The sequence below is a fragment of the Microtus pennsylvanicus genome, chromosome 9 (genome assembly GCF_037038515.1).
Source record: "Microtus pennsylvanicus isolate mMicPen1 chromosome 9, mMicPen1.hap1, whole genome shotgun sequence".
Classification (NCBI taxonomy): Eukaryota; Metazoa; Chordata; class Mammalia; order Rodentia; family Cricetidae; genus Microtus; species Microtus pennsylvanicus.
In genome coordinates, this window is record NC_134587.1 from 2,086,788 (window position 1) to 2,113,856 (window position 27,069).

The 27,069-nt window shown below is 37.2% G+C and overlaps 1 protein-coding gene across 1 annotated transcript in view; it reads right to left on the minus strand.

Annotated features, from left to right (window-relative positions):
- Fsip2 (fibrous sheath interacting protein 2) overlaps nt 1-26,516 on the minus strand; it is a 66,689-nt gene extending 40,173 nt beyond the window's left edge. The window contains exons 1-14 of the mRNA XM_075984384.1: nt 26,418-26,516; nt 26,010-26,135; nt 23,118-23,279; nt 21,523-21,612; nt 20,252-20,391; nt 18,424-18,565; nt 17,759-17,869; nt 14,657-14,780; nt 12,455-12,541; nt 10,121-10,236; nt 9,185-9,221; nt 8,251-8,354; nt 6,480-6,543; nt 2,883-2,940 (exon numbers count right to left, since the gene is read on the minus strand). Of these exons, the coding sequence (XP_075840499.1) occupies nt 2,883-2,940; nt 6,480-6,543; nt 8,251-8,354; nt 9,185-9,221; nt 10,121-10,236; nt 12,455-12,541; nt 14,657-14,780; nt 17,759-17,869; nt 18,424-18,565; nt 20,252-20,391; nt 21,523-21,612; nt 23,118-23,279; nt 26,010-26,135; nt 26,418-26,516 (1,460 nt within the window). The remainder of the gene's footprint in view (nt 1-2,882; nt 2,941-6,479; nt 6,544-8,250; nt 8,355-9,184; nt 9,222-10,120; nt 10,237-12,454; nt 12,542-14,656; nt 14,781-17,758; nt 17,870-18,423; nt 18,566-20,251; nt 20,392-21,522; nt 21,613-23,117; nt 23,280-26,009; nt 26,136-26,417) is intronic.
- Nucleotides 26,517-27,069: the final 553 nt, after the last annotated feature.

Here is a 27,069-nt window from a genome sequence, read left to right on the forward strand (position 1 = left end):
GGACACTGGCAAAAAAACAGTCAGAACCATAATTCTTCAATCCTTATAAAAATGAAAGCTTACACTATTTCAAACATTTATTTCAGAATGATGTGAATATAATATAGGGAGTTTTAAACTGGCCTATATTGCTTTCTTAAAATAGTTCATCATAATCACAGTCATTAATTCTGTAAATTTTAATATTTTCCTAAGATCTGGCATTGTTCTTTTTTTTTCTTTTTTTTTTATTGAGAAAAGGAAAAAAAAAACAAGTTTCCGCCTCCTCCCAGCCTCCCATTTCCCTCCCCCTCCTCCCACCCTTCTCCCCATCCTCCCACCCTTCTTTCCCTCCCCCACTCCTCTCCCCCTCCCTCTCCAGTCCAAAGAGCAGTCAGGGTTCCCTGCCCTGTGGTAAGTCCTAGGTCCTCCCCCTCCGTCCATATCTAGGAAGGTGAACACTATACTGAGTGAGGTAACCCAGACCCCAAAAGATGAACATGGGATGTACTCACTCATAATTGGTTTCTAGACATAAATAAGGGTCACAGAGTCTACAATTGGTGAACCTAAAGAAGCTGAGTAAGAAGGTGAACCCAAGGAAAAACATATAGTTATCCTCTTGGCTATGGGAAGTAGACAAAATTGCCGGGGAGAAAATTGGAATCTTGGGGTTGGGGTGGGATGGGGGTAAGGGGAGAAGGGGAGAGAAAAGGAAGAAGGGGAGGATGGGGGGAACTTGGGGAAAAAGGATGATTGGGATAAAGGAAGGTTGGATAGGGGAGCACAGAAGCACAATTCTTAGTTAAGGGAGCCACCCTGGAATTGGCAAGAGACTTGAACCTAGAGTGCCTCCCAGGAGCCCAAGGCCATGTCCCCCGTTAGTTTCTTGGGCAGCTGAGGATAGGGAACCTGAAATGACCCTAGCCTATAGCAATACTGACGAATATCTTGCATATCACCATAGAACCTTCATCTGGTGATGGATGGAGATAGAGACAGAGACCCACACTGGAGCACTGAACTGAGCTCCCAAGGTCCCAATGAGGAGCAGAAGGAGGGAGAACAAGAGCAGAGAAGTCGGGACCGCGAGGGGTGCACCCACCCACTGAGACAGTGGAGCTGATCTATTGGGAGCTCACCAAGGCCAGCTGGACTGTGACTGAAAAAGCTTGGGATAGAGCCGGACTCTCTGAACATGGCGAACAATGAGGGCTGATGAGAAGCCAAGGACAATGGCACGGGGTTTTGATCCTACTTAATGTGCTGGCTTTGTGGGAGCCTAGCCAGTTTGGATGTTCACCTTCCTAGATATGGCATTGTTCTTGAAATACAGCATGCTCTCAATAGATCTTTGATAAATAGATTATAAAAATGTGCCTATGTATACCAAATCTCAAATGAAGACTATTTTTGAATGGTCTCTTGCCTTAAATTTTGCCCATGTGTTGCTGACAAAGTAATTAATTATATGCTAATTTGATCATAATAGTAATATCCTGAACTTTTGAAATTTACCTTAATAAACAATTAATACAGATTCTAAGCATTGTCTATATGGCAGAGGATTTCAAACTTAATCATCTGATGCTTATTTATTATAGTGCTGCTCCCACTGCCGACACATTATCCATTTCTATATTATAAATTTTCATTTCTAACAGCAGTCCTTTGCAATTACACTTCTTAAAAGAACAAATAAGTAGGAGCTGAAAGGTAGTTGACATTGGAACAAATGTGGGGTCCCCATGGTAAAGCCATAATATTCATAATATACAGGTAAATTTGTGCTTGTGATGAATAGAGTCTGACCGGACAGTAAAGGAGGTTAGAATGTTCCTCCTCTAGCATTTCTATATCACATAAATACAAATAATCATTGTGTGCACATGATGGGCTTCCTTCCTCCTCATTTTACTTGTCTGGGTGAGAGTCATTCTTTCTGACTATAACTCGTGCTGTGTATTCTGTGATCATGCACTGAGTTCTACATATTGATGCCTATCAACCTCAAGCTCAAAGTCATCATCGACAAAGCTTAGTTCGAACATAAAAATCATTTGTCATCAGAGATATTTTCTAATGTATGTCCATTTGCATAAGAATCTAGGTATGTAAAGTGTGCAGTTTAGTCTATACTTCATTTGATTTGTTGAGTTCTTTTTAAAATTTTAGCATTGGGTTCTGGGCCAACGGTCCTGTCTGCAAAGAGCTTGCTGTGCATGAACACTGGATTCAGATCCTGAGACCATACATAAAAGCTGGGTCAGCTGCGGAGAGAGACTCTGCCTCATTAAAATAACATATCAAGAGAAGAGAAAGACAACTGGTGATGTTGACTTCCGCTTGCCCACACCTGCATGCACATGTGCACCCCCACATGAACATTTTTACATGATCACAGTGTTTCTAAAACAGTAGTTACTTCTTTTCAAGTTGAAAACATGCCAAAATATCTGCTCCCCAATATTGGAGAAATGAAAAGCTTTATTGCTTAATATCTCTTCTTGAAACATTGCAGTTTCCAATGCCAGTATTATTTTGGAGAACACTGCAAAACTTTAAAGAAAGAGAAAGATGATCAAGTAATCAAAATGCCATGATGAACAGTTTTAGAAGCCCATAGTTTCAAAAGTCATAGGTAAATATTTGAGCAAGAAATCCAAAGAAACCCTGAAGTAAAGGGAACAGATGCTGGGTTCGGAGAACAGAGGACTGAACAGGAGGAATGAGGATGGCCTTCACTTTGTCTCTAATTCAAGCTCACTCTTCAAGTTTTCAAGCAATGAGGTTTCAGTAAATCTAAGTAGATTACAAAAAGGGGAAGGTTTCATGTAGTCATGTACTTGAGCAGTTACCAGAATATGAATGCAAAGTTCTATGTTAATAATTTGGATACTTACATAGTTGAGTAAACAGGAGAAGAAAAAATACCCGGGGGTGGAGGACCACCCTGCGATCCTAAGCATCAAGAAAAGAAAATGATAATTTATATTCATCCTCAATAGCATTTAAAATGGCAACAACATCATCAAATAACCTGTTCTTACTAGTAACTGACTAGTGTACAAGCCTTTCAGGATATTACGCAACAATTTCCAAAGTTCTTAGCACAGAGTTCAATGTACTGTAAAATCTGAACTCCTTAACCACCTCTCAGTGCCTAGTCTTTTGTGTGTATCCTATAGCCTATAGACAGAGTCAAATTTAATATTCTACTGTAATATCCTTCCAAAGCCTCTGGACTGTTGTTGCCTTGGTCATTTCCTTTGGAGAACCTTGCATTTATACTTCTTATTTTTAAACGTTCTGCTGAGTCTGTGGTAAATCCTTTGAAATCTTTCCTTGCAACTCACCTAAATAAATAGACATCCTTCTTTAGCATTTTGAAATCACACTACCATGCTCACATTCGGTTCTTTATAGGGACTGGAAAGAGGGATCATCGGGTTAGAGCGCATACTGCTCTCACAGAGAACCCATGTTCTGTTGCCAGAAGCCAAACATCTTACAGATGCTTGAAACTCCCACAGTTTTCATCCTCTCATTTTTTCAGGACCCTGAACGTGCTCGTGCACCCTAAGACATACACACAAAAAGTTTTACGAATGAAATGTATATTAAATGTAAAAAACCAAAAATTCATGTTCCTATAATTACAAGCTAACTCATGTATCTTGAAAATATAATAGTTTTACCATAATATTTTCAGCAATAACTATTCATGGAATATACTATTTGGTTTATGCTTCCTTATTAGTTGTTCATCAATTTGTCATTTGCCTTGTTCGACTGAAATGTCTGAGTTACTTTGTATATAACATATATGATTCTGTTTCTGTCTATGGCTAATAAAGACGTAGGCAAGGTCTTTCTTCAGAACATCTGCACTGCTTTACTGGATAAAATGTGTAGATTTGTGTATGCTAATTATGCAAATAAACAGGAAACAGAAGTCTTAGAATTAACTGTCAAGAGAAAATTTGTGTTTATATTTAGAGATATTTCAAAATCAATTTAATTAGCAATTCTTAATTTTTTCAAATAGTGAATAGCATATATATAAAGTATATTAAATTCTATACCTTTTTCAGTTTGTGTGGCTTTGTCATTATGTATTTTATGGTTTTGGAGAAGATGCTGAGATTATGAATGCACAGAAAAAAGTCAAATGTAGTGGCGTGTACTTTTAAAACCTGTGCTGGGGAGATGGACTAAAGCAGATCCCGTGAACTCTGTAGAGAGCCTTCTTATCCTGGTATGCTCAAATACGAGGCCAGTGTGAATCCCTCATTAAAAGAAACCCCCCTCTGTCTCTCCATCTCTTTTTCTCTCCTCTCTCTCTCTCTCTCTCTCTCTCTCTCTCTCTCTCTCACACACACACACACACGCACACACACACACACACACGTAACATGAAAGAGTGTTCATTAACAGTAATCACCACAGAAAATCACTTTACTGAATGGGCTCAAATAATGATTAAATGAGCCAATTTCTCAAGCCAAGAGAATTTTTTAAGACACTGGGTCCTGTTTCAGGTTAGGTATTTTGTTATAGGAACAAAAATGTAATAATACAAAGAATAGATAGACAGATAGATAGATATATAGATAGATAGATAGATAGAATAGATAGATAGATAGAATAGATAGATAGATTGATTGATTGATGATGAGTAGATAAAGAACATTGGTATGTAGAGTTATCCTTTGGTATCATTAGGGTATTGGTTTGAGGACAAAGATCAAGTTCATGGATCTGCAGGTCCTTGGTACAAAATAACATAGGATTTTCACATAGCCTATCCTTATCTCCTGCACATTGTGCTCTATAATAGTACAGAATAAACAATGCACAGTGCATTTATAAATGGTTGTTATTCTGCATTGTTTACATAAGAACCACAGGATAAAACTACACATGTTGTGTATAGAAGCAACAAGTATTGAAATCAACAGTATATAACTCAGCTTTGTGTATTTGTTAATATGTTAGTATGTTGTTATGGACACTTTGCTGTACACTGAAAGATGGATCTTCAGGAGAGAGCAGGTGGGTAAAAAGCTTAAGGGTGTCTTGGAAGGAAAAACAAAAGAAAGGGGAAACACACAAATCTGGAGAGCATTATGTTACATGAAGTAAGTCAAAGGTGCTGAAATGTAACTCTCGCATGTTCTCCTTTACATGTGGAACATGGACTATCAAACTCATATGACAGACTTGAAGGAAAAGGACATGAAGTGATATTGGTCACAGTTTTGTCTTTTGTAAAACCAATAAATATTATGGATTCATTATGCAGTGTGATTTTTGTTAGCAGTATTTTATTGAAGGAATATCTTCTGTGTTCCAACCACGCACACATGCAAAACACATGCACAAGTGTAACTGAGGTGAAAGATATATTGACTGCCTTAGTACACAGTTTATATATATATATATGTATATCAATAACTTTATATGTCTCAAATGATTAGGAAGGTTATTGTGAATTCATAAAATTTTATTTGTAAACAATGCCTCAACGTCTGGAAGATAGGAAAAGACAAACTACTAGACAAGTGAAAAAGACATTAAAATATAACCATAAAATGTTAGAAAATGTTGTCTCAATTTTGATGTGATCCTGAGAAATATCCCATTAAAACCCACATGAAATTAAAACACATGAAACCTTTGAAGGCTTTTGGAACATTGAGAAAGAGAGGACAGAAAACAGAGGATGTACCGAAACAGGGAGTGTGCTTTGCCACTGTGCTTCCTAGAAAACTCAGAAATGACACCTGTAAACTCTCACCAAAATCACTTCCTGGATGTTAGCAAAACACAGACAAATTAATAGACATTCTACAGTAGAAGGTGGGACGTCCAGGTAGTTTCAACCCTACACAAAGAACTTTGGGTAACTAATGAATGTTGACAGCAGAAGAAAGAGTCTTCCTCTGGGACTCAGGTATGAGCATGTCAATTGCTCAGCCCTGAAAACAAACATACAAGTAACATCATCCAGAATAAGCATATTGTACTTAAGCATTTAGGAATATATATGTATATAAATGTACATTAATTATATATATATATAATTTATTAATAAGAAGAAGTCAGGATATATGGCAGGGTTTGGAGGGAAGAAAGAAAAGGGGAAAGGATGTTATTGTAGCAAAACCTCAAAAATAAATAATCAGAATCAGAAAACTCTTTCCTCATGCCTCAAATAATATTCCTACCCATTCTCCTCATACATGATGTAGTTTTATGCACACTCTTTATTGTATTTACAAACTTGGTTTGTGTGTGTCTAAATGTTTCTTCCATTACAGGGTCAAAGCTCTAAGAAACAGTCCCGACTACCTTTTCCATCTATGTTCAGTTCACTGTACAAGACTGAGCAGAAATCACTGCATTCAGACGTTAACTGGCAGAGAATGTGGAACTGTATAGCAAGCGGCTGGTGGAAGACTGTTTTAACAGCTGCATGATTTCCAGCTGATGCTTACCTGGCTCAGCAACGTAACTTGATCTTTTGCTTGGTCTTCCATTCCAGTCCTGTTGCATCTCCTTCTACATAAACAGCAACAAGAGATTTCTCCAAATTTTTATCACCAACTTACATTTCTATGTTTAAATTTAAATTAATATTGTTAAGTTTCTCACAAATTTCCATTTGTAAGAAATATTTATTTTGTGCTTATTTTATACCTATTATTTATAGAATTAAAATTAATATAATAAAAGATGTCCAAAATACTATAACTCACACAGATGATGATTTCCTAACTTTGATTCTCAGCATATACTTTATTCATGTCAAATACAGTATCATTAGAAAATTTAATGAAATTAGATGTGGATGGAATTGGCATTAGGAATGGAAACTGAAGACTTATATGGTCTTATATAAGAGGAAGGTTCTCTGTCCCTGCTATGGTACCTCTTTCTTACAATATAGCATTTTCTGGTAACCCTAAATTAACACATCAAGAAGGCAAAGTAGTTAATTTAATAAGAAGTAGTATAGCAGTTCAGTGATGCTGAAAAAGAGAGCATGTACCCTCCATGAGTGACTGTGAGTTTCTGTACCTTTCTGGGCACTATACCTGCTTGCAGAAAAAAAAATGACAATAAGCATCTCCATTTTTCAATATTTGAAACGTGAAAGCAAGCAATAAAAAACTATCTGGTGGATTTTGGGTTTTGCCCTGAGTGCTGTAGAACAGTTAAGTTTGGTATCTGTGAGCAGCACGGAAAGTGAGCAGAGCAGGCGATGCTCAGAAAGGTGGATAACACCGTTCAGACATACTGTGTCTGTGTAGTGAGGTGAACTGTTTCCTTGTGTGTAACCAAGTGTTCTCATTGTGCAGCCTGGAGTATTGCAATAATCAATCAGCACTGTATATTATCATGCCGATTTTTACTTACAATCGCATGAACAAACTTGACACGTCCTTTTTGGCCTCTTTTTCCTTGTAATGTTGTGAAAATGGAAGAAACAAAGTGTGGCTACAGTATGTTTTAAGATGCTGTTTTAGCAGGTCTTCTCGATTTATTAAAGTTAGATGCTTTAAAGTATGATAAACAATATGGCTATTCCAACAGTTAAAATTTTTCCTGATAGTAATTTGACAAAGCTAGTGACACCACAGATTAGTGAACTAACTATGCAAATATTTCTTTATAATAAAATGTATCTCAGAGGCATACCATGGTGAGCATGACACATTTTAGATATTCTGCATTTTTATTCTGCATTATTTGATGTCAACTCTTCTGCATTATGGGTCACATAAAATTATGTCTTTTTCTTCTTTAATAAGAATAATTCATTAGGAGATAATCTATTAAATATCTTCTATCAAAATATTTGAAAACCATGTAAACTCCTTAGCATAATAAATTAACACCATGATAATTTTGGGACGGCGGGTATTGATTTTATTCCTAAGATAATAGGTTGACAATTTATAAATAATGTTCATTTCATATGTAATGGCTATACATTTGGGTCCCAGTGATAACTTTTTATGTGCAGATTATCTGATTACTGATGAAAAACGATAAATCGGTGTCCAAGAAGCTCACCTGAGTCCTCTGAGGGTTATGTGTAGGTACCACCCTGATGATGGGTTATTACATTCTTACAATTGTATGATAAAGTTCATGGATTAAGTTTTACTGTAAGGTTAAAGAGTGACATTTTCATATATTAAAATGACCATAAGGTATCTCATTTATTCTGATTCAATCTAGAGTAAATTAAATGTTACATACCTCTTCTTTTTGAGGCCCCAAAGATGCGTGTGAAAGTCTAGTAGTCTTTGTGGGTGAATTTTGAGCTGAAATAACTGAATTTCTGGCTGATGTGTTTAAAGGGACTGGAGAGATAAGAAATAGTTTTAAAAAATGAAAGCACTGTAGTGCCAAAGGAGAATCATAATTTGCAGGCTTGCTCTAACATTCTTCCCACTAAACCACCACCCTCACCAGAATAATCACAGTCAGCAATCTGTTTAAGTTATAAGCTAACTTCTCCAAGGATAATATCTTTCGAGATGTCACTTCTTCCCAAATGCTTCCAAAGAAAAAGTCTGAAATACTTATCTTGTGATGAGTGAAAGAGCTTACTCTAATGAAACAAACAAGGCCCATTGACAAAATGGACTGTTATAATTGTATTCAGTCTGCAATGACAACTTTGATTTTAGGCAAAAAGCAACGTGACAAAAAGCTGTTTTAAGAAGATTTTTTTCTTTTTTTCTGATAGTTTGAGCCTTGAGTTTATTTAGTGGATTGCGAAAGGGAAGGGGGTGAAGGAGAGGAGGAGGGAAAGAGGGAGGGAGGGAGGGAGGGAGGGAGGGAGGGAGGGAGGGAGGGAGGGAGGGAGGGAGGGAGGGGAAGGGAGAGAGAGGGAGAGAGAGAGAGAGAGAGAGAGAGAGAGAGAGAGAGAGAGAGAGAGAGAGAAGAGGGAGAAGAGGCAGCAGCCACCTGTTCAGAAGAGAAATGGGACAGAGAGAAAGATTTTTTTTTCAGCAAGATGTGTAGTAAACTAAAAAGAGAAAGAAGTGATTGGAGGAAGGCTACTTCAAAAATAAAAAAGTCAAACTAATCATTCCTTTTAAAATTAGGTAAAACACTTTTAAAACCATACAATGGAGTATAATTATATACTTAAAAACAGAATGAGAAGTACAGTTCAAAATCTTACCTCTTTCATCACTTGTTTTTTTCGTCATTCCATTTCTCTATATGATAAAACATTAAATAAAAAATATAAGTAACAGTACTTCAGGAAGACCTTTTTATCTTCTATCAGAAAATCAAATTAATGCAGATGCTTTCTCCTCTTTCTGCTCTAAGTTTGCCATCAGAAGTGTACCAGACACAGTGCCTATCACTGACTTCCCAGGATACTTTTTGCTGTCTCAAATCTAGTTCAATATTGAGTTCAATTTCTAGCAATATACACCTTACTCCTCTTCCAGTTTGTACTTTATTTAAAGGCACAGTGAGACGTTCAATGGATAATTCCAAAACTTAGTCATTCAACAGGATACAGGGAGCTATACTACCATTTCAAACATCCTGCAACACTATAAAATGCTTATTTAAAATACTCATTAGGACCAGAATAAAAATTAGTCACTCCGGATGAAGTCAATACTTTCTTTATGACTCCCTGGATAATGTGTCCTCAAGAAGGGTGCTGCCTCACTCACCTTTGCATATAATTGACTCAATTTGCATTCAATTCAATAAGAAAATTAAAACAATTTTCTTATTTTTCCATGTTTTAGCTTATCCCAGTGCTTGGTCTACATGAGCATACATTTCTTAGACTACCAACAAATAGCAGTATTATATAAATAAATAAATAAATAAATAAATAAATAAATAAATAAATAAATAAATAAATAGTATATTATCATCACTGTTGATAACGGGCTGTGGATTTGCTTCTGATAAATTTCACAGTACATGAGTAAGATAGCTAAGCTGACACTTCATTGCCCAGGGAGTGGAACCCTTTTTCTTGCAAGAATTCATTTCCCCTAATAACGCCAGGTTAGTAAAAGAGGTCACATGTGTAAATGGAACTTAAGCAGAGGAAGTAACACTAACCACATCATTGAAACATTTTTACCTTTTGTTCTAAATTGCTGTTCTGTACCTCTGGCTGGTAAGCAACTGAGGATCCTGACATTTTCATGACATTCTTCGTACTACTCTGAGACTGATTAACAACAGTGGACGTTTGCCCTGGGAGTAAATGAGGAGAAATCCTTTGATTTTGAACATGCTGTTAAGCGCAACAAACTATTTCCTTAAAGTAGTTATTTAAATTTTAAATATTATTGAGCAACAATACTTCTAAAAGAGACACAGACAACTGAAAGTATCATTCAATCAGTGATATAGTATATTGGGATTCCTCATATAAATGTTCCCCGCGATGGTTGTCATTAATCCATCTTTCCATCTTTAAGAGTACTGATGTATAACTCAATATTATTTTGTGTTTTCTGAAATTTTGCATGAATTAAATGATACAGTGTGTACACTTCTCCTTTGCTTTTGTTTTGGGGTAAGAACTGTGAATTTTTATACATATATATCTAACATAGATCAATATGATATATTGATCTATAAAACTATTGATTTGTCTCTGTATCTATTTCAGTTAAATTGAATAAATCTTTATCATAAAAACTACCTGGGCTATATGGTAATTATAACTTAAGTAACCTTAAAAACTTTATCAAAGTGATCACCCTATTATAGTATCTGTCACCAGTGGGTCATAAGTACTTTTCTTTCACATATTTCTATCAATACTTAATAAGCAGAGAAAATAATTCATTTAAAGACATAGTAAAAAAAAACGCAAAAACTAATGATCCAAACAGGCGGCTCTAAACTCAGTAAAAATGAAAACAAGCCTGAGCAGGAAAAGGAGAAGACATCAATCGGCACAGCAGAGATTACAGATAATTGCCAAATGATTAAGAAAGAAGTACAATACAAGAGGGATGATATGAAAATTGACATCAAAGACAATGCTCTTGAAAACTTACATATCAACTCCTACTTATGAATAATTAAAATGTGAGTAAATTACTGTCAAACAAATAAATAAATTAATGACTCTAAAAACATTTTCTGCAAAAATGTACCAGACACAAATTATTTCTTGAGTTTAAGTGACTTCATAGATTGAAGCAAATTTCTAAGGGAAATTAAATTTGCACAAACTTTCAAACATTGGCTTGCTCTCGTTGTTTTACATTACCACATTTTTGATTAAACATAATTCTGCTGTGCAAACACACCATACTTTCTTTATTCTTTTTTGAAGGACACCAATCTTCATCTTATGATTTATTTTGAACAGTACTGAAATAAACATTGATGTGCAGGTCTCTGTATCATTTGTTTGAGTTTTTAGTGGGAATACCCAAAAATGATTTAGCTAGATTACGTGGTAGATCTGTTTTTAAGTTTTTAGGAAAATTCATACAGATTTTCAAAGTGATTAGACTGATTTATGTTCCCACCAGCACGGAGAGACAGATTTCCTTCACTTTTTGAAATCTACACCCTCATTAGCATGTGTTTTTATTTGTTTTTTAATGACTGCAATTTAGTCTGGAGTGGAAAAGAATGTCAGTGTTTTGATTTCCATCTCGCCAGGTGTTTCGGCTCGCATTTTTCTAATGATGTTGATTTATTTCTTCAGTTTGGTGGCCATTTATACCTCATCTTTTGAAGTGTCTATTCATTAGTTTACTTACAAGTTGGATTGGTTGATTTCCTGTTTTCTTTGTGTGTGTGTGTGTGTGTGTGTGTGTATGAATGTATTTATTCCAAATGCTAACCCAAGATTATACGTGTAGTTAGAAAAGATTTTACTCTGTTCAGTCCTCCATTTAATCATTCTATTGTCTAAAACATATGTCAAGTGAAGTCATTTAATTCTGTGCAATCACATTTGGTAGTTCTTGCGTATGCCTAGGTCTTTAATATTTTAACTAACAGTTTTTTATCTAGCAGTTGTGTTTGTTTGATATACATGGAACTGAATTTTATATAAGGCAAGATTTAGGCATCTGGTTTATTTTTCCACTTGTAGATATTCGGCTTTCCCAGATCCATTTGCTGAACTCAGCATCGTATTCTCCAGTTCAGACTTTTAAGAACTCTGTCAAAAATCAGTGGGTATTTGGTAGTGTCGGCTTATAAGATATTCTGTTTTATTCCATTATTCTACATGTTCTTTTCTTGTGGCAGTATTGTGTTATTTTTGTTATCTTAAGTTTCTTCTGCTATAATAAAAAACTTGACCAAAAGCAGCTTTGGGAATAAAGAATGCATTTCATCTTACAACTATAGTCTCTCAGGAAGGGAAGTCAAGGCAGGAATTGAAGCAGAAGGCATGGAGGAGTGCTGCTTATTGAGTATTTATTAAAATATTCATTACCTGACGTTCCTTTATATGGCCTATCTTCACCATCAGGATAAACTACTTTTATGTCATCAAAATGCTTCTTTCTCTTCTTCATAGAAGCTTAAAAACATAATAAGACATTATTAGTGGTGATAATAGAATTACCCAAGACCAAATATCCTCTTGTGATCAAGAGGAAGTAAGTCCTTGTTAATCTGTATGTGGTATTTGGGGGACAGAGAGGAGAAGATGGAGAAATGGAAAATGGAAAGAGGTGATTATTTCTGAGATATTATGTCTTTAACTTAAAAGGCATACTTGGAGAGACTATTTTTATTTTGGAAAGAAGGAAAGCTACACCTAACCCCGAATTTCTGTAAAGAGTACAGGTCAACATAATGACACTGATGAAGATTTATCAGCCCACAATGATTCTGAGATTCTTGAATTTGACTTTGAGATGAGTAAAAGCAAAAATATGTGGCTGTGTATATAGGGACCAGAAGAGATGGTTCAGAAGTTATGAGCAACTTTTGCTCTTGTAGACGATCTGGGTTTGGTTCTGATTGCTCACAACCAAGCAGCTCCAAAGGTCTGGTCTCCTGCCCTCTTCTGACCTTCAGAGATAACAGCTATGCACATGCTACACACATGTGCATACAGAATAAAACACACAGAAAAGGAAAATTTTTTTAAATGCGTGAAAAAGTGGACAGTTCACACTATTTCCCAGTTGCATGAGGAAGAGATATCTGGATGTACAAAGCTGCTCAAGTGATTTCTAATCTGAAGCATAGGGCTGCACCAATCCTTGAAAAAAGCAAATTGACTGGATTAATTCATCTAGTGAACTAATTAGTAGATATATTTTTCTCAAAATTTTATGACAAAAATAGAAGTTTAGTATTATAGTGATTGAAATTATTAGAAATCTGTAGATATCTAGAGTATTGCAAGCTTCCAGTGACTTAAAGAAAAGGGTTCATACAATTTAAGGTTATCTAGAAATACTTGATTGGATATAAATTGCGTGTGAAGGATTAGAGAGAAATGGAGACTAGTAATAGTAGGGCCGAGACAATGAACATAGAGAGGCAAAAATGGGGAATTTAATCTGCTTACAAAGGTCAGTACTCCGATTTGACAGAACTATAAATAAAACCTTACTCTGTCCTAGAATTTTTAGGTTTTCATAGTTGTTTAGTGTGCTATGTTACGTTTTAGATGGTGATAGTATTTGTGACATGTTTACTTGCCAAAACCATTTACAGGTCTTGAAAATTATAAAGGAGGAGTTAGAGGAGGTGTTGGTCAGTACAGTCTGGCTCCAGAGCCTGGACGTGGCACCAGGAGAGGACAGTGTCATCTTCAGAAAATAGTGCAAACTAAAACCTAGAACTTTAAATTAAGACTGGACTCCATGGGGTGATGGTTGCATACCCTTTAAAGTGAATTTATAGGAAAAAGCTCGGGATCAGCAGTTGAAATTATCATAATTAAACAGTTACAGAATATGTGTGGAGGAAGGTAAGGCAGACTCCAGTTAAGAGCAGTTAATAAGGTAACAGTACAGGGAGGAGCTGAACTACAGGTGGGGCTGATGAGAAAAAAGGCTGACGGCCACGTGCTCTCAATAGTGTGCATTCCTAGAACGTTTAAAAAACCTCCTGCTGTGCTAACCAACAACTGATACGGATCATTTCATTGTGATCCCTTGGTGTCACACCCAAAATGCCCTGATGTGAATTGGCCACACTCAGTCACGCTCTGCTACTTTTACACCTTCCTCCATTCTAGTCTATGTTTCCCTGCTTTTTTCTACCACCTTTCTCCTTCTTTATCTTCTTAGTTCACCAGGTGTTTTCTATTCTTACTAGTTGACAACATACCAAAACACAATGTTAATGTATATAAATAATTACCTTACACATTAGTTTTAATGTGTTAGTAGTAAAATATACATTATACTAAGAATAAGGAAATTGGTGTAAAAATTGAAGGGCAATCAAATTTGTCACTTGAACCAGTTGATAACATTATTTTAGTCTTGGTGTATGCGTGTGTGTGTGTGTGTGTGTGTGTGCGTGCGTGTGTGCGTGTGTGTGTGTGATCTTTTCAACTAGAATAGTAGTGTGGAAATCATTAGTTTAGGACCCTGTATAAAGTGGGTAGGGAGCACAAGTATGTAAGATATTACATGTTACACTGATCGACTTGGTGGCACAGTATTCTCACATTCATAAGGAGCTCCATTCTGTCCTTTATATTCAAACACATTTCTTCCCACGTCATCTTTTAAGCCAGTATCCTGCATTTTTTGTAAATGATAGGCCATTTTTTTCTCTAGCATTGCTTGTTTCTAAAATAGTAAAGAAAATATACTGGTGAGTATTAATTTGACATTTTTAAGTTCCAAACAAATATTTAAACCATATCGTATAGTTGAAATAAACACTTATTTCTGTCTTGTGACTTGTAAATTTAGAGTATTTAGAGAGAAGTAAGGAATCCATTTCTATTTCTGATTGCACGCTTAGGTAGGTACAGTTTACCTCACTGAATACTTTAGAAGAATGATTGCAGTTTTAGAAATGTAACTTTTCGTTGTGACTCTCTGGGATACTGTTGACCATGCACAAGTCAGAAGAGTGCTAGATACACAGAGAGAGCCCTAGACATCTTATTCCGCATTCTGTAAGAAAAAGGATCAGTGCACATAAAGAAGTACACAAGAGAACATAAAAGAACATCCTGAGGGCTAAGAGAGGAGACAGCCTTGCATTTCCATAAAGATGAAAATTATATGCATTTTTACAAGCCCCATTATAAAGGCTTCATGAGTCATACTGGCTAGAATACTAAAATGGCCCTTGCTTCAATTATAGGCAATACCTAGTTCCAATAAACAGTAACACTAGCCTCAGCTGGCAAATCGTAAAAAGTTTGATTAATCAAAATTATTTCCAAAGTTATAGAAAGAATGAACACAAGAAGTCAATATAACGCATCAAGTGGCAGAATGTTAGGCCTGTAAAGAGACAGGGCCACGTGACCTATAAAAATATATTATTCAGTTATAATTAACTTAGGAAAGATGAACTTAGACTTCAAGTTGAAAATTTCAGTGCACCCAGTATAGGTGCATTTTGTATGAATTCCATGATGTAAAGGATCTTAGAGGAAGCCCTGGAAGGGAGAACACTCAGACTTTCAGGAAGATAGACACCGTTTGAAGTAGTTAAGGTTCTGGCAAGAGGAAAGCATGTAATTTGTGTGCAGTTGATCTTCACTGCAAACTTGTCGGGATTGAGGATCACCGTGAATATTTACCACACTGTGGGTCTGCATGGTTGTTTACTGAGAAGAACGGATACACCCTAAATGTGGGTGGTACTATTCTAGGTTCTGGAACCTCAGAAGAAAAAGGAGAAAGCTGAGGTGAGCACAGACATTCATTTTTTTCCTGAGCTTCCAAAGCAGATGCACAGTGACCAGCTGTTCTGATCCTGCATTATTTCCCTAAGATACAGAGAGACTGTATCCTCTCAAACTGAAAGCCATCATAGACTCTCCCTTCCTTAAGTCACTGCTTGTTGGGTATTTGACCACAGAGAGAAAGGTAACTAATATGAGATAGAACAAATATTTTACAATTGGTGCCTAAAAAAACTCCAAAATTGCTACAAATGGTGAACTCAGAGTTTCAGGAGAAACCCAGTCTGGGTTACAAGCTAGCTGAATGATATTGTGCTGCACCAATACCAGATCCAGACAAAGAAACTACATGAGATCAAAAATAAACCTAAAATTTCTTCTGCAAAATTCTACACAAATTTCTGGCAATTTGTATCAAACTATATATCATAAAACTTACAGTAAAATTTGGCCAAATGAATTGATTTAATGACTGTTTAACATTTTTATTTTATACACACCAAAGAACCATAAACAGCAATTCCACAAAATCACCAAAGAAAATATTTGACAAACCACCAACATTCCTTTATGATAAAACTTTTGGTGATCGAGTAATAAATTTTTTGTTTTGTTTTTCAAGACAGGGTTTCTTTGTGTAACAGTTCTAGCTGTCCTGGAACTCACTTTGCAGACCAGACTGGCCTTGAACTCACAGAGATCTGCCTGCCTCTGCTTCACAAGTGCTGGGATTAAAGGCGTGTGCCACAAAGCCTGGCTTAGTAAAAAATTTTAAGGCTTATGAAAAGTATAAGAGACACAGAGAACCTCAAAGCTAATTCTAGTAAAAGTAATGTTTTACTTTTGAGATGCATGGCAAGGGAAGCTGCTGTGCCTCGTACTATTCTATTATTAAAACCTACTGCGATTAACTATTTTGTGTGTGTGTGCTATCTTTAGGTGTGTACAGAGCTGTTGAAACACTGAAGATAAGGTGTTAATATGCAGATTATATTAAGTAAGACAAGCCTACTATTCACATCATTAGTGAATCTCGAACAAGCCTAAGATACACATGCAAGAAGCAGAATGGAAAATTAAGTAAAAACTTCAATTTATGATATTTTTATAGAAAAATAAAACAGCTACTTCAATTCCCAATATTTTGTGAAGTTTTAAGTATAATGATATATTGCAACACAAATCAAACTTTGTAAAATTTACACCTAAATTTGTCAAGAATAGTTTACCCCAAATTTAGAATTTTAGATGTACATTTATTAACATGAAAGATCATTTCGTGTGCTTTATTAAACAAAGAAGCCACCTACAAACTAACCCATAGGATATAAAATCAAAAGCAGGAGGGGACTTGGGTGTTAGGAGCACTTCCAGAGAATCTGTGCTCAGTTTCCAGCACCCACACAACCATATGGAATTCAAGTTCCTGGGTACTGGACTCCCTCTTCTGGCCCCTGTATATGCAAGCATGTAGTGCGCATACATATATGCTGTTAAACTTATACATAAACTAAAAATAAATAAATCTTTTTAAAAAAGATATAATTTAGGATTAAATGCACATTCACAAGAGCATTGTGTGTGTGTGTGTGTGTGTGTGTGTGTGTGTGTGTACTTAACAGTAATCTGGTAAAGGGTTCTACTTGCTGCTGTTTTTTCAGTGATACAGTGGCTGCTGCAGTGGGCACAAGGCCAGCCTCGCAGTGGGCTCAAGTCGGCAGCTTTCCTGGAGTTCATAAATAGGCTTCGCCGCACAGCAACACCCGGGTTTTTGGTTCTTAAGTTTTTAACATTTAGTTTTGCAGAATATATAGTTTTTGAATAATTTGTCATTCAAATATTTACTCTGAAATCCAAGCTCCTTTTCAAACATCCCAAGAAAGCCCTCAAAGCTCACATTACCTTTCTGTCGCTCTCTTCTCGGCTCCTGCGCCTTTGTTCCTCTACCCGCTGCTCTCTCTTGACATCTTCTCCAATCTTCGTGAGCAGCAGCATCTCCTTTGTCTTCCATTCCTAGAGGCCACAGAATTACCGTGGAGGGGAGAGGGCATTTTGTTTTCACGGCAGGTGCGCTTTGTCCACCACCAAGAAAAAAAAACCTGGCAAGTCAAGGGCCCAACACTTCTGGGGACAGATGTATGAAAGCCATTCAGCGCTTTTCGAATGGGCTAAGACAGCCAGCACGAGGCCGGGCGCCAGCTGTCAGCGGCCAATCCTGTTCACCTGAGTGCGATTCCCAGGGCCCTCGTAGCAGAGGAAAGAACTGACTCCCATAAGCTGTCTGGACTTCTTCACTGCATTATGCGGTGTGCACACACAAATGAATAATTTTAAATTTCAAATGAAAATTGGCCATGGTTCATTTTTACCAAAGGCAATTTAAAAATTATTTCCTATGCACACTGAAGTAAATGTAAAGGGAAACAATGCGTAGTAACTTTTTTACATTGATCTTTAAAAATAATCGTTCTTTATGCCGTTTGTGGTATCTGCCTCTACCGTTAAGTTTATTTGCAAATGGAAAAACTGTGTATTTTCCCCTAACAACACTTACAGTCACGTCTTACCTCTTCGATTTTTCTCCGGAGATTGAGTTTTTTTCTTGTATACTCCCGCTGCCGTCTCTCTTCCCTGTCCATGCGGAGAAGGCGCTGCTCTTCCGCTGTGCGCTCTAGTTGTTCCAGTTCCTTACTGATCATATCCAAATACCTGAGTGAGGATGAACATAGGCTTGCAGGTGAACTGGAAGCCTTATCACCATACTCCAAGCCAGGTCCTACCTTGCTTGCTATGGTTTGAATGACAGAATTTTCATAGGGCTTTTATAGTTTGTTTTGTTGGTTCCATTTATAATTTTTCAGATCAGATGTATTCGTAATATTTGACTTATTCTTAATTCTTTTTTAATACATATTTGTTACTTAGATTAAAGAAATAGGGCTGGAGAGATGGCTCAGCGGTTAAGAGCATTGCCTGCTCTTCCAAAGGTCCTGAGTTCAATTCCCAGCAACCACATGGTGGCTCACAACCATCTGTAATGAGGTCTGGTGCCCTCTTCTGGCAGGCATATACATAGAAAGAATATTGTATACATAATAAATAAATAAGTAAATAAATATTAAAAAAAAAGAAATAGTGGGGTGGGAAAAAAGCTGATTCTGTGTTTTACACAGTGAAACGTAAGTCAGTGGGTTTAGGAACCGGGACTTCCACACACAACAGAAAACAAGGCTTGCCACACATCCGCTGAAAGGATCCTCTCAGGACAACATGAGCACTTGGCTCTTGGTAGCAACACAAAACTCCCACTGAAGGTCTGGGACAACAGTGCTGTAGCACGAATTCTAAATGTTCATAATCACAAAAACCCAAGCTCAGATGTTAGGGGGTGAAAGCTGAGAGATCAGAGAAGCAGTCCTAATCCACTACAGAGACACTTACCGCTACCAAATCCTCAGACTACAAGGGGTGATTCTGTCTTTATGAATTCTCAGACTGCTGGGCTCCTGTCTCCTCCCACCTTATATTCCTCTCTCTGCCCAGCCATCACTCCTGTCTCCACCTCCTAAGTGCTAGAATTAAAGGCATATTATCCTAAGGTACTGATGTCACCTTTGTGTGTGAGCTGTTTCTCTTTTAGACAGATTCAATCTCATGTAGCCCAGGGTGGCCTTGGACTCACAGAGATCTGTTTGCCTCTGTCTCCTGAATGCTGGGATTAAAAGTATGTCCACCACTGCCTGGCCTCTATGACAACTGGTAATTTACCTCTGCACTCTGATCCTCAGACAACCTTTATTTGTTAGATTACAACAAAATATCACTCTACAGTGTATCTTATGGCACTGTTAGGAAACAAAACTATACAATATAAAACTCTCACTCTTAGTAAAGGAAAAAGACTGGAAAATAGGTTTTCATTCAGAGAAATTAATTTGGTAATGTAATGCTAATTAATGACTGTGAATGGGAAATATTTAAATACGTTTCAGTTATTTTAGAATGTTCGTGTTTTCTTCAGATACACTAAAACTCCTGTTTTCATTTGAACTGATTTAGTGCTGTCAGTCCCTAAAGGGGGATTTTTAAAAGTTGCTTTTCCTTTTAGCTGCTGCAAAAATAAGTTCTATAGAGATCTGGTGCTTCTTTCAGCTCTCATTTCATTATCTCTTGGGTTCCCAGAAATCTCAGCTCCCCTGGAAGAAGTATCTCCTTGCACCTCTCTGATTTCCTTCCCTTTCCTTACCAAGGAACAAAGGTCAATTGAACAATATTTACTACTTAAGAAAATAAAAGTCCTGCTTACAATGCTTTTGAGTATAATTTATTGCAAACATGTGCACACACACACACACACACACACACACACTCACAGTGCTAGAGCTTCAGGCTCACCTGTGTCTTAACAAACGTTCTTGGTCCTTAATAGATTGTGTGTTGTCCTGTAACAACCAGTTTTGGAACCGTGTGACGTCAGAACAGTGAGGATATTGGCTGGTTTCTTGCAGTTTGTGCAGCTGTTTTGTAATCAATTGCTATTTTTTTAAATAAAAGAATGCCAGAAATATATAATATTTTTACATTTCCCAGAAATATAATCATTAAAATTCCTATATTTTATAAATGGTAAATTGTTTAACTGCATTTAATTCTGTTTTGAATCCATTACAAAAGCCGACAGCTGAACTAAAGTAAGGATTTATCGCTCTAAAAACAGAAGACAACTATTTTATTTCATCATCAATACTACATTTTCTGTCTCTGTCTATTTTTCCATTTATTTTTGATTTTTATGACACAATGTCTCAAAATATATAACCCAGGTTGGCCTGGAACTCACAGTTCTCTGGTTCCAGTTTGCAGAGTGTTTCAGGTGGGCACTGAACTGATCTGAGTCATTCTTGCTTTTCTCTAACATTCTTACTTTGTAATATAAAATTGTGAGCACATGTTTTCCTAATTTTTAGCTCTCTTGACTTTAAATAAACATCTGACTACACATGCTGGGGAAGGAGGGAGAGAGAGGGAGAGGGAGAGGGAGAGGGAGAGGGAGAGGGAGAGGGAGAGGGAGAGAGAGAGAGAGAGAGAGAGAGAGAGAGAGAGAGAGAGAGAGAGAGAGAGAGAATACACAACTTTGATTCAGGACTAAAAGAAACAAGCATAACCTAAGAATTCTGTTTCACTTTTATGAGTTTTTGTGAATAAATACAGTATTCATACATAGATACAAACTCACGGTCTACGGTTCTTCCATGTTATGTAGGACATCACATATGTAACAAGAAAAACAGCTGTTCCTAAGACTATTTTGGATTTAGCTTCGGAATTTTTCTAGTACAAGAGACAGCTTCTACTGCCAGCTAAGGTCTAACTAGCTTATCTGACCTGCTGACTTTTTTGGTTTACTGAATTACTCACTACATTAACACTAAATATAAAAAATAATACTGAATATTAGTATATTGATTTTATGATTTAATCTTTTTCCCTTACTGGGCAAAAGTTGCAACTTCTAAATATTGTTTATTTCTTCTCCGAATTTTGCACAGATTATTATTTAATTAGCAATTAAACTTCAAAATATAAGACGATATTTTACACACTCAGGTACACACAAAACCTTTTTATCGTCTATTTAAACCACTGATTTTAAATGCATAACTTACCTGTTCTCGTAAGTAGTTCCTTTCAAAGTCTAATTTTAAACTCGTAAGATACTGCCGGTATTTATTCAGTTCCCTCAAACTACATACAATCTAAAAATAAAGCCAATAATGCATCAATATTTTAATTGTACGAAGACTGAAAGTCATAACAGTTGCTTATTAGAGTGAAAAAAAGCAATGAAAATTTTTATGACACCAAACGTGGGGCTCGAATCCACAACCCTGATTTTAAGAATCTCATGCTCTACCAACTGAGCTAGCTGGGCTGCTATAAATCAAAGCAGCCTACAAATCACAATTCCAGAGAATCTAGACAACAATGAGGGCCCTAAGAGAGATAGATATACATAGGTCTAATCTACATGGGAAGTAGAAAAGGACAAGATCTCCTGAGTAAATTGGGAGCATGGGGACCTTAGGGGAGGATTGAAGGGGAGGGGAGATGCAGGGAGGGGAGCAGAGAAAAATGTAGAGCTCAATAAAAAGCAATAAAAAAATGAAAATTTTAGTGATACGGTGCGAAGAGTAAGAAATTATTAACGGTTTGGTAGGTGGTGACTCTACATTTGTAAGCAAGAAACTTCTATTTAGAAATAAAAACTTTATTATAAAAAGGATGTTATTAGTCACACATAACTTTAGTTATTAAAATGGTAATTCTAATTCATTATAATTGGATTATGATTGTAAATATAATGTTCAAGTGCAATAAGAGTAATCTCTCAGGATGCTAACAAACTACCTTTCCTACATTTCTATCTCAATATTTAAAAAAAAAACACATATAACAAAACAGTACCATTACAGACAGGAAAAAGAGAACTATGAGTCAGCTGGGAACATTAATATTCCTTTGCCTCTTCAAAATACTCGACAACAATATTTTGATATTAAACAGAAAAGAGTGAAAGAAATAATCACGTGTGAAATTTTGATCTTTGAGTATTCTATAAAGCTCATCAAGAAGTAACTTATTACAAGAAAGCTAACGGTGATAACTTCTGAAAGACAATTCCCAGAAAGACGCTGTACCTGACAAGCTGGTCTACAGACCAGGACTTCAGTGATGTGGGGGGATGGAAGGCTGCAGATACTCAGTCTAAGAATAACTGATCTGAAAGAGTCTTTCGATATTCTTTGCCCACCTGTATTGGGACTAACACATAAAAGCCCCCTTTGACCTTTTAACAAAACCCTATTTTCCAGTCCTCAAAGGGAGAAGAATGTTACCCACAAAGCACCCAAGGCCGACAGCTGAGACTTCTTTGACTGACTATAATCACTTCTCTGATATTTCCACCATCATATCTTAAAAGTCTCCTAATTTATGATTTTCTTTGTTTAGTTATTATAAAACTTTATGAGGCTACTTCCGCATTAGATCATGGAATTTGGGGTAACTGAAATCTGTGTTCCTGATCATTCCTGAGCAATGGTCAATTATTTTCAACTCCAAAAGAAATCATTTCTTATTCCATTAGAGGTGAAAGCTGTGTTTTTTGCACCAACAGACTCTTTTTCCTAAGTGTAGGGGAACAAACACAAAATGATATAAGTTCTCTCCGATTAAGGAAAACAAGCAGCCGACCACCTACTTTGTTATTGCTGGTGATGTAGCCTCCTTTTTTTAGTCTTCTCAGAATATCCTTGCGCTTATAGTACGTTCTTAAATGGGGATCATGGAGACTTTTATATTGGGTTTCCAAGAGTCGGCAGTAAGGATCACTCAGGTTAAAACCATAGGAAGGTCGAAAAAGCTGCATACACAGATATTAAAATATTGCAAATATAAATTAATGTATTTCCACTTTTAATTAACCTGCTGACATGACTATAAAAATCAGACAGTTTAAATGCAGTTTAAATTTGAACTGGGAATAAGCAAGCAACAAGAGGACTTACTCAGACAACTTTCTCTTTTTCCCCTCACCCACATGAAGTAATTTAAACAGTTGGCCCCACTAAGCCAGTTTGTTCCCTGATGCATCACCTTATGGCCATGAGACAAAAACCAGGATGAGGAAAAGAATAGGAATAGTGCATGGTTTGTTTTAAGAAATAAAGCCAATACTAGAAGTCTGTCTCCCCCTAGATTAAGACTCTATACATAAAAGGAAAAAAAAAAGGATAATGTTAACTACTATGTTTCAATCATCTTAAAGTGAAGAAAAATAATGCAAAAATCTTTTATAAAATAAATGGAAATAACACATATTAGCAGTGTAGAACTTAGATGCCAAATGCTAAGGATAAAGAATCATAGTGTCTTGGGACCTTTACCAAACCCAAAGCACTTTGAGTGTTAGAAAAAAAAAAACCAGTGTCTATACTCTACAATTCCACTAAATACTAATTTTAAGGCATATTTAGAGAAAATAGGTTTGTATCCTCTGTGAACAGCGAACACAACCTCATACAACAAATACTAATGTATAAGAATGATTTTACAGTACAATTGTAGATATGAATATTTTCATATAAACAGCATAATAAGCATAACCCATAAAGGAATGAAATGACAGTCAACTAATGTTTGTGATCCCTATGATTTTCCTTTGAAGGAAACACTTAAATTATTCAGTCTCATTTATCAACTCAAACATTATCAGGTGTGAGTTCTCAGTTAATTTTTCAAGGGGAGAAGGATGGTAAGAACTTGCACATTCACTTCTGAAGACAAAAAGGTACCAGATAGAAGAATGTGTGAAAATGTGCTAATGCTGTCTTTGCATTTTGTCAGCTCCGATGCTTACTAATACATTGCCAAGTCAGACAACAGGTGATGACGTTGACGTTGAAGCATGTGGGGGGAGCTGGAGAATCTGAAGAGCATTGCTGTTTATGGGCATCTAATTCAGTTCACACTGCCGATAATATCGTGCACCAACTTAGAGGGCCCTGAAGGTGCCAGTTTGTGACCTGTAAATACAGGTCTATGCGTTCAGTCCACTTCTTGAATTCTGGAGAATCAGGCAGAGTAGGGCTCTAGAAAGAACTAGAAGGCAGAAGCAATGCTTCGTGCTGGGCAAACAGGAAAGTCTAAGGCAAGATTGCACAGTAGCTCTTCATTTGCATTTATACTGCTTTGTTAAGTCACGAAGGTCATAATTCCACAAGCTCAACATCTTTCAAAGGGCCTAATCGGTAAAGTAGGTAGAAGGACTACGAAAGTGTCCCAGAGAGCATCCGTCCTCCAGTAGCTTAAAGTCTAACTTTCCTTAAGGGAAATAATATGTCAAGGAAGGAATTTGTTGTCTCTCTCAGAGGGTAACATTTGGCTGTCAACTCTTTTTAAATATTGACTTTTGACAACGACAAACATGTTTCTCAATAATAATTAAAGTAACACTTGACATTATAAGCCTTCTTCAGAATTATTTAGTCAAGAACTGGAGGAGGACAAAAATAGTAAGGGAAGTAGGCAGTATATGAATGAAGTTTATGGCCTGACAGTGCTGAAGCATGCATGGGCTCCCGTATATGGCGGTTCTGTGGAACTTGTCCATATTGGCAGTCTAAGTTGATGAGGACGACTGACCAGGTCTCTCCCTCAATAGGGCACCAGATCTCATTACAGATGGTTGTGAGTCACCATGTGCTTACTGGGAACTGAAATCAGGACCTTTGGACGTGCAGGCAGTGCTCTTAACCGTTGAGAATTTGTTATAAGTGATGAGTACAATTATTCAGCCTAAAGAAATGTGGGTTCTAGGAAAAAATACATTAGTGACTGTGATGTAGTTACAAGTGATCATCTAGAATGACTCAGATTAAGAAATTAGAAAGAAGAAAAAAAGGAGTAAACCAAGTTTGGCAACAAACTGGACAATAAAAATGAGTGGTGGTCGTTTGTTTAAATGGGCATAAACCATCTCAGCTGGAAGAAATCATTCTGAAGCTGTGCATGGAGGAAGAGGGCTAAGATGATCACCGGGTTTCATCCTCACAGAAGCAGCGTCTTTCTCCATTTATGAGAATTATAATACTAAACAAGAAAAATAATTTTAAATCTATTTTTTAACTTACTGCATGGGATAGCATTTGACTCAAAAGAAAAACACAAAACAAAAATGTCTTTCACTGAGAGTTTAATCCCGGTATTGATTAAAATACTAGTCTTAATTAATAGAAACTATTAATAGCCTTTTAATCAAAAAATTCTATGAAAAAAGTTAATACATAGACATATAAATGGCTTATAACTAAACGTTGATATGTTGCATGTAATATAAATTAAAGTAGCGCTGAGGAATTAAATCCTTTCGATCATATTCCCATAAAGCCACACTGGATGAAGTTGCTTTATGCACACCCTAAACAATACCTGTGGCCAGGATGTCTGCCTGTTAGTATATAGTCTCCTAATCGACTCTGCTGTGTTCGCTAGTACACAGTCTCCTAATAGACTCTGCTGTGTTCTCTAACAGCAAGGAGACTACAGCGTTGGGACGCAAGATAACTAATGTAATTAGAAAAAGCTGCCTTACCTTTTCACTGATATTCGTCGTAAAATATACAGTGTCAGTTCCTGGGATCATAGGCAGCTTGACCCCAAGAGGAAGATCCAGCAGCTGAGCGGCTCCCACCCCTGGCATGGGCGTCTTGTGTATCCTCTGTGAAACATAATCAGATAACTTGTCGTTTCTTTCGGTAGTAGTCTTACGCTTTGGCCCATCTCCTCCCACAATAGAGATAGAAATCCAAGAATCAGAAGCAAAGGCCTGCAGGGCACACCCTTACAGGGTCCCTCTCTTCAGCCAGCCTAAGGCATCCTGCCCTAGCCAGACAGGGGCTGGTAAGGCGGTTGCTGCTCCCAGCCCGAGCCCCACAGTGACCACTCCCAGGCCGGACTGAGGCCCAGGACATCCACACTGGCCTGAGGCCACCCCACTCACTTCTCCGCATTGCTGACTGTCCTCAGCCATGCTGCTGGAGGCTGCTTTGTTGGCAGCAACATTGGCCGTCTTGGAGCAGGCGCTGAGGTACAGCTCCATGGCGGCCTGAGCCTCCCGTCCTCCCTTGACGCTTCCTGGCTTCCTTCACCGTGGTCCCACAGTTTCGAATGACCGGTGCCAGCCCCCTGCGGCCCCACGAGCGTACGTTCCACCTAGAACAGTAGCGGCCACGCAGCAGATCGAGTGGCTCACATTGGGAGATTCGGCCCCAGACAACCGGACTGTGACGACTTCCAAGGAAAATCTGGTTCTCTTGGAAACCGTCACCCCTTAGATAATCCAAACAAACAGAAAATGTAAAATTGGGCTGGGTAGGAGGCTGAGAAAACAGAGCCAAGAACTAGCTAATTTTTTTCACCGAAAAAACTACAAGTGTTCCCAAGCATACCTAGAGCCAGAGGTCCACCTGGCTATATGTTCATCTTCTGCAGTAAAACTTCGTACCATCCCACACCCCAGTTCTCCCAACATTGCATATCAGGCTCACGTGCCACAAATGATCCTGTTTCATGTTCCTTCCTCTGTTCTTCCCTTTCCCTTTATCATCCTCCTGTGTCCTCTACTTTATCCTCTCCTCCTGTCCCCAGCCATC